The following is a 9012-nucleotide window of genomic DNA, read 5'->3' on the forward strand; positions in this document are numbered from 1 at the left end:
TAATTTGGCTTCAAGTGTGATGCATGCCAATTGTTTGTGATGTTGCCTGTACAAAGGTTGGATGACCAATTGTTTGTAATGCACTTTATTAGCATGTCTTCAATGCAAAGTTCGATTGATTTTAGCAATCCAATTATTCCTAGGATATAGACATGATGCAATAGATATAGACAAGAACAGTGGAAATGACGAATTAACCAATATCAACTTATGTTTTTAGTTAGCTTAGAACTATTCCTGGGATTTAGTCTTTAAAACATTAAGTGTGATGATGAGAACATGCAAGACTCAGATTGATGCAACGTGCTTTAAACCAAGAAGAACTAATCGTAAATCGCATAAGTAGGATTTTAGGTGCTATAACTTTTTAGCACATGTGGTTTTGATGTAGGTTTGGTTCTGTTGAACTTCATGCTATTGCTACATCTACTTAGATATGGTAGAGAAGGAAAAATCGAAAACATCAAGAGAAAAATGTTAGTCATATTTTGTAACTGCCACTATGTGTAGCATTAAATATACTGTCAATTGTAACATCTAGAGCTACATAAAGTAGTTATTGTCTGAAAATCATATCTATGGTTGTACAACTGGAAAATTGAGATATGTAAATTAAATACCATAGTTTGATGGGTTATTTCAACGCTTTCAAAATATTATTATACATTTAGTGCATACTTCTGGCTCAGCGAGGGGCCACAAGATGCGCCAACGACGCACTATATTCTAGTTGATATCTGCTGCAAACCTCGTGATACCTTGCATAAGCCGGGGGGGGGGGGGGGGGACATAACACGTAGCAATCAAGACAACAGACAACGTGAATGGCCGAACACCAACAATTTGAGCCAACTCATACAATTGTATAGGATATTCTTTCTGTGGTTATCTCGGTAGGGTATGATCTTGAATTATTCTTCTATTACTGTCGCTCCAAAAGCAAAGGAATAACGCTGCACTGTTTTCAGAAGATCATGGAAACAGCGACCTGAAGTCATGGGGAGTGATATGTTGGCAAATGACGAACTACAACGGAAGGGAAAACCCGCGGAGGTACTTGGAATCGACTCCTGACTCGCGGAGCAGCGCAACCCTGCCAGTCCGTGCAACCTGCGAAAAGCATGGGCAACAATGAAATGATTACAGATGTATGTTGCAGGCATCTGAAGTTCCGAACTCCCACTATTTCTAAGCTGCCGTTAACATTGGATCCACTGCTCAACAGTTAAATAATTCGTGTTACTCCCTATGATCCCAAATATAAGTCAAGAACATCGACATGGTCTCCAATTTAGTGCTATAACTAATAATATCTATAAAAATATATTATTTCAAATAGAAAGAGTTATACATTATGATAATATTTTTCAGGATGAATATAGTAATATCAACCTTATGTTGTCAATCTAAATGATCTTTTTGTTATTGATGGTCAAAGATAAAAAAAAGTTTGACTTAGGACAAACCTAAATGGACTTATTTTTTGGATCAGAGGGATTAGTTCATAAATCATGCATGTAATTTCAAGGTATTGGTGGACATAAATGCAAAACAGAAGCTCAATAGTCAATACAAACCTCACAGATGCCGTAGTGCTCTAGCATCTTTTGCAATCGAACCATTTTGTCAATGTCTCCAGTAAGCTGCATGCCAAGAAAGTTTTGCTCACTAACCATGAACTAATGAAAAAAGTTTGATAAAAGCAATTGGTGCTGGTATAAATGCATGATGTTTAAAGTTAATTCCAAAAATTAGTCAAAAAGAGAAGCAAAAAGTGATTTAGTTCGTCGGTCTAGCCCGAAATTGCTAAAAGTTTCTAATAGCTGACAAAAGTTGACTGCTAACATCAATATACAGCGTCATTTCATAATAGGAGATAGGACCATTACTATATGATGTGTAGGGAAATTGTCATAGATGACCGTTATGCAGATAATACACCAAACAAAGTATGTAATTGGTGGATATTTCTATTGTTTACATCAACATTCTTATATCAAGCTGATTCAATTATTATACTTTCAGAAGGATCTTACAGTCCAAAATGAGGTATGTGCAAGTAAAAATTCTTTCAATGACTGTTACCTGTAGCGTAACTGTGTGGTCTGATACATCAACTGTTTGGGCCTCGAAAATACGAGCAATATCTAGGACAGCACTCCGAGCTGTAGTGTTTACAGCAACCTTTATGATCATTAACTCTCTAGCAGCAAATGGTAAATGAGTCATATCCTGGACCTGAGAAACCAAAGTAAGTTTGAGCAAGACTTCTATTTGCAATAACGATCATGCAAACTGTAATGCTAATGTTGACCTCATAAACATCGATGAGCTTGTACAGTTGATGTACTAGCCTGGCAATGGATTCGTCAGTTCCAGGAACAACAGTAATGATGCGAGAAGTGCCTTCTTTTTCAGCTGGGCCAACAGCAAGACTCTGCGAAAGTGATGGACACTGTTTAGCATGGGCTGAATACCGCAATAACCTAATTGAAGGAGCCCAATATACTAAATGGGTAAAAATAACCTGAATATTGTAGCCCCTTCGGGAGAAAACACCTGTTACAACATTGAGAACTCCAGGGAAATCATTCACAAGAATCGATAAAGTATGTGAACAAAACCCTGTTGGCTGAAGCAACAAAAAAAATGCTAGTTTAGTTTTGAAATGGGTACATTTAACTGCACTATAGTAATTTATATTCTTCACCGTGAACCATGATTTAGTTATATAATTTAGTGTTGAATTTGGATTCTTGTTACTCTTGCCTTTTAACCTTTAGCAATACAATAACTTCTAGTGTAAGGAAACAGAAGGGCGGAACTAGATGTATATCAGCGCTAGCTAGCACTAAGCAGTTCAAAATGATAAGAATACAAGAGCTTACATCTCCGTCAGTCATAACACCCCAATGAGCATCAAGAACTTGATTTGCTGAGAAGCTTTCATAAGATTCCACTGGATAAACATCGCCCTGTGTATAAGAAGTTAACAACGCATAAAACCCTCATTCAAAATTCAATGTAACATTGTGAGGATCGTTACAAAATATTTCCAGAAAACTTTATGCCCACATAAAAAAGCATGTGCAAGCAGGGGCGAAACCAGCATCAGAGACAAGGGGGTGCATGGCTCTTTACAGTTCATCGGAACTACAGTAATTTGCTGTTCATGAGAGCTAATTTTAGTAGTATTTTTGGATAGGAGGGGGGTGCATGTGGACCCACACTCCATAACATAGCTCCGCCACTGTGTGCGAGCATCTTCTAACTAGTTATATTCAATGATACTTGTATATTACCTTAAAATTAAGAGTCCGAAAAACAAATTAAATAATGCATCAAGTGCTATTTGATTGCAATGTCAGATATGTGCAAATAGAAAAATGTAGATAATCACATCATGTACGTGTACACATACAATTATACAAGGTTCACCTTGGAAGGACAAATGTTGCTAAACTATCAATAGCAATAAGACTGTTTCCTCGTAAACAAATTGGAAAGAATGGAATGGTATTTAGCACCCGATTCAACGGAATGAACAGCAATACAACATTATCAAATCCAATTCAAAAAGAAGAACAACTTGTTCATACAAAGCTAGTCAAACTACAGGAAGTGTGATTACAAGTGTAGGTTTGTTCAACGCACGCAAGCAACACACTAGGGGGATATCTATGGAAAAGTATCCTGCAGTGCTGAAGAAACAAAAGCACACATCGTACATGAATGTGCATTATCAGATGAGAATTGTGGTTTCTTACCCTGGAAGATTCTTCTGCATTCTGATTGATTGCCTTCATTCCAGTGCTTAGTGGAGAATTTGAAGGTATTGTAACTTCAAGATCAGGATAGGAAGCTGCAGAGAACCTCCAAAATGGAGCAGTTTCCCCTATTCTCTCACGGCGCAGAGCTATCTATAATATCAGGAAAGTTCATTAGATCTAGTAAAGAACAAGATCAGGATATATTTCAGTATTTTCTAAAGAAGAATGACCTTGCCAGTTCTAGCAATTTCTTTTATCCCAAAGTTTCTCAGATTCTTCTGTACTGCAACCATCTTTCCAGGATCTCCAGTTACCTTGAACATAATCGCACGAAAGAACATCATTAATTTCCATAAGAAGGATAACGTGAGTCATCTTCCAAGTCAGGACACACCAAGGATATTACCTCGATAGTTAGTGTATGGTCTGAAAGATCAACCACTTCTGCTCTGAAAATGTGAACCAAACCCATTACCTGCATGTACAACAACAGAACATGTCAGGCGTTTAGTGTGCTAGTTTGCACATCAGATTTGCGGACCTGGTTTGCAATTATCCTTAGTGCAATTTTCTATATTTTTTTATAAAAAATGGCCCTTATTCAATGTTCACTTTTAGGGTAACAGGGCCAGAAAATGCAGATACAAATTTAAAGATGCATATGCTTATACCTCAGGTCGCTTATCTGGCTCTACATTTAGTTTTATAAGCATCAGCTCTCTTTCAACTTGTGGTTCCTTTGATAAATCGTCAACCTGTTTATTTCATCCACATATTAAGCTATGAATAATAAGATACATTGATGAACAGACTAAGCACAAAAATGAGTGATGACATTTGTGACATAGTAACAAACCATTTTATAAGTCACATGGTATAGGGAAAGCACTGACCTTTATAACATTAACAAGTTTGTTTAGTTGTTCTACAACCTGTTTCAATATTTTGTCTGTTCCTGACACTACTATTGTAAATAATGCTTTATCCTTGTTCAGCCCAACTGCCAATGACTCGATGTTATATCCTCTTCTAGCGAAAACCCCAGCAATTCGATTGATCATCCCACTTTCATCACCAACAAAAACTGATAGCGTGTGACGCTTTATGGCCCTACAAATTAAAAGGAAAAGTCACCCTGATACATCAACGAGGAAGTGCAGTAAAAACTTGTTAATAATAACTTATTAGGGGCATATGCTGAAGAACTTCTTTGCCACGGGATAAGCATCAGCATGCTATTTGCAATTTTTAAAAGATATGCATACTTGCATAGTAGCTTAATCGAAAGAATAGTTTTGCCACTTGATATTGACAAAATTGAACTTGACAATAGAAACAGAGTTTAAGTTACATTTCAGTTTTAAACCCCTTTAGTACACATACAACAATGTGGAAGATTGCTTCCGATCCCTCAACTAAAAGAAAATAAACATGTTTTATGCATTGACATATCGATCCAGAAAGTTGCCCCTGTGTTTATATTAGTGAAAATAATAAACTATGAATCCACATAAAGATCCCCAAAAATTCAGGCAAAAAGACCTGGTTGCTACATGTTTGCCAATAAAACCATTGGTGCAAGTTGATAACATATATCAACAATGCAAGTAGGAAATGGGAGGGAGTGTCAATGTGATGCTGTCTGCAACAAAATTTCCTATTTCCGCAGCTTATACATAACTTTTTGTAAAGTGAGCACAGAAGATCTAAAAAAGGTGCCACATCATAAAAAAAAATTCTACCAACTGTTTGATTGGCATTTTTATGTATTACACAGGCCTTTGCTTTGCAATCCTGATCCTGCTACAACAATCTAGAACTTTAGATGATAATTGAGAATTCGGAAAAAAAAAAAGATCCCATGACATCAGCCTGGCATGCATCACTCTATTTCAAAGAAATTGTGTTCATCACTCCACGCACACCTCTCATGCTCTCACACTTTCCTTTCTCGTAAAATTCAATCCTTCATTGATTCTTTTGCCATGCAAATAACATCTCTACTTTTGTCAGTTATATTCTCTGAAGCCACATTCATATTTCAGTTTTTCAATCTGCTCTGTTAATCTCAATCATATAGTAGCAAGACAATCAAAATACATGACATGACATACATGATACTAAAATGAATATGGTTGCCTATTAAAGTATTATGCTGAAACAATATTTGTTGAAACTGCTAAAGTATTATGCTGAAACAATTTTTTATAAGCTATGAAAACAACACTAGGACAACATTAAAGTCAACAATTTGCACTCGCATGAACCATAATCAAGAATCGGTATGTGCAAGGCTGCGAGCTGCATTATCAGGCGCTGCATAATCAGGATAAGCACTTCAAGAATTCCTTTTTTATGGGACATCACTTCAGGATTGCACCATGGCCACATGTTTAGCACGATCCATCTGACAAATTGGATTGTAGCGACCTCGGGGAGAGGGAGGTCTCAATCAGCTAAGCAAATCAGGATCGAGGGATAGGGAATCAGAGTTGGGGAATGAAGAGAAGCTCTAGTCCTACAAGGGAAAGAATGCAAAATACCATCCGGTATTCCGGTAGAGTGGGAAAAAAAAATTAACCCGTTGCTGCGAGGCTCTTTTGTATTGCTGCCCTTTTGCTCGCTTGGGCCGTGGACTCGGGCCTGTCGATCCAGCGGCCCATGGCCGATCGGCCGTAAGGTCCCTGACACTCCACTAACGGAGTAATGACCAAAATCTAGACTCGCAGAAATACAGACAGGAGGAACTCTATCGACTAAAAAAATCTTCTCACACATGATACATTACACATTCCCATCCATGTGCCTCGATGAATTAGCAGATGAAACACGGGAGGAAAAAGAAATCCGAACTGGAGAGATGCTTACGAGCCCCTGGAGTGCGGTGGCACAGGCGACACCCCGCCGGTCGCCGGAGAAGAGGCGGCGACGGCCACGGGGCGGGCCGTCGTCCCCGAGGTAACCGTCACCGTCGGCGGCGGCTGCGGGTGGCGGCGGGCGTGAGACCAAATTCCACCCACGGCGGGGCGTGAGGCGACGACGGCCATGGTGGGCGGCGAGGCGGGGTTTTGGGGCCAGGGTTTGGATCGCGAACGGGGCGAAACGAGAAGGAAAAGACAAAAAGGGCGAGTCAACGTGCGGGTAAAGCTGCTTCGTCGGCTGAGGCGACTGCGTGGATGCCAGCGGGCAGCGGCAGAGGCACCCGCTCGCCGCCATGTGGGCCCTCCGCCCGTACGGGGTTATCTGTTTCCGTTGCGTGGGCGCATGACATAGTGGGACCACTGCTAGGAAGGCGCAGGACATTTGGGCGACTCCTTGAAATCAATTCCGAGGAAATAAACAGAAGTTGAAATTAGGAACAAGTTTAATTTTGTCCTGTCAACTGTTATAAAATTTCAAATTTCACTCTCACCTAGATAACCATTCAGTTTTCACCCGTCAACTATAACATCCAGTGTAGATAACCTTCAAAAATGGTTTTTCTTGGTGATTTTATGCCATGTTAGCAACTTCCTTTTCTGTTTATGTATGCTTATAAGGAATCAGGATCAGTGTAATATATGTGAATTATGGTGAAATGTAGGGACAAACTCGTACTACGTAGCAAAAACCACAATAAAGGTTTTGGACCGGTTTTGATTGTTAAGGGATAAAATTCGGATGGTTTCATAGTCATTTGTGAAAATTGTACTCTTAAAATAGGTTTTTTTTGGGGTAGGGAAGGGGATCTTCACGCTTCATGCCAAGTCAGGCAAACTATAGAGAAATTCCCCGTGTTTGAAAGCCACCAAGGATGCACATTTGGATGATGAATTTTTTTGGTGCAAATACCTTTTGACCTCTCTTCTTACATTGATTGTTTCTTATGCTCTGACATTGGATTAGATCAAAACTTGTCTTTTGTAACTGATGAAGAGGATGCACTCCCTCCAGTTATAAATAAGTGTTGTTTTGGGTTGTATATAGTTAACGATTTCAAACTTTGTTACAAACTACTTTTTATGTGTTAAGTTTGGATAATTGAAAATAAGATGAGTAGATTTATCTCAAAAAGTACTCTCATAATAATATAATTTTTCTATATTTTATAAATATATTACAATAAAAATTAGTAGTCAAAGTTGTATCTTGAGAACCGTGTCGATATTCAAAATGATATTTATTTGTGACGGGAGGGAGTAGTAGGTTTGGTTGCTGAATATTCAGATTTTTCGGATCTATGATAAGTTGCACGTAGTATTATTATTATTATTATTATTATTATTTGCTAGTTGGTTGTGGCATTTGGGTGAAATCTTCAGTTAGGTCAATGCAACAGTGACCATGCATAGAGGAAGCCTATCCAGGAGCGAAGCTACTGTGTGTCACCCAAGTGCACCGGCACTAGGGAAAATTTTGTGCACCACCTATCAGCGACTCAGTTTTACCACTTGTGCATCATGTAGCCCAAAATTTATGCACCACCATCTGTCCGAGCAACCTGCAGCCTAGGCCCAGCTGGCCAACCACGAGCTCCCCGCGTGGCAACATGCATCCACGGACGGCCCATCCACCCATGGCCCAGCTTGCCTCCAGTCCAAACTGCCCACATAAGTGGCAGCCCTAAATTTGTGCACAACGCCAGCCGCCAGCAAGCCATAACCCATCCGGCAGTTCCCACCTGGGCTTGAAGCCTCGAACACATCCTAGCTTGCTCAGAAGATAGAACTGCAATGCGTGAAGAGTCAGAACAAGCCATCGCTCGCCCAAAATTGCGGAAGCCAAAGAATACGAACTACCCGTGCTCGTGGCTCGTGCCGGTGTCATCCAACCAGCGCTGGTCACCGTGGCACGCGCGCCTTTTCGCTGTCCATGGCCTCAACTGGGACAACATCACAACGAGGAAGCGCTTCATATGGAAAGTCATTGCAAGGTCACCAAGCCGCAATGGTTGATTCGTTCTTGCCTCTTGGTAAAGATCTTTTTTTTTTTGGGTTCTGATCCATAGCCTTTTTTAATCACTCAGTTTGAAGGGTCCGCTAGGATTGCCATTGGAAATTAATGGCTTCAAAAATTCTGGAGATGCGTTGCATGAATCAATTAGTGTGCCAATAGTGATGGCTTCAGTCACACGAAGTGCTTCTTTCACAACTAGCAGACGCAGTTCCTCCCCATCAGGAGTTCAGGACCAAGTATATGTTTTAGAACAGGTTGTAGAGCATCTTTGGTTGCAAACTCTCTATCTTGGCGCCCTTGAACAAGA

The 9012-nt window shown here is 39.8% G+C and overlaps 1 protein-coding gene across 1 annotated transcript; it reads right to left on the reverse strand.

Moving 5' to 3' along the window:
- Positions 1-595: 595 nt before the first annotated feature.
- Positions 596-6898, reverse strand: LOC133900670 (acetolactate synthase small subunit 1, chloroplastic-like). The gene is made up of 12 exons (XM_062341877.1): positions 6639-6898; positions 4664-4880; positions 4442-4525; positions 4177-4245; positions 4001-4084; positions 3768-3920; positions 2889-2975; positions 2528-2632; positions 2315-2437; positions 2086-2238; positions 1578-1643; positions 596-1110 (listed from the first exon to the last, which is right to left on the reverse strand). Exons 1-12 carry the CDS (start codon positions 6815-6817, stop codon positions 1027-1029), a joined length of 1404 nt encoding a protein of 467 aa, XP_062197861.1. The 5' UTR covers positions 6818-6898; the 3' UTR covers positions 596-1026.
- Positions 6899-9012: the final 2114 nt, after the last annotated feature.

This window comes from Phragmites australis, chromosome 19 (assembly GCF_958298935.1).
Source record: "Phragmites australis chromosome 19, lpPhrAust1.1, whole genome shotgun sequence".
Classification (NCBI taxonomy): Eukaryota; Viridiplantae; Streptophyta; class Magnoliopsida; order Poales; family Poaceae; genus Phragmites; species Phragmites australis.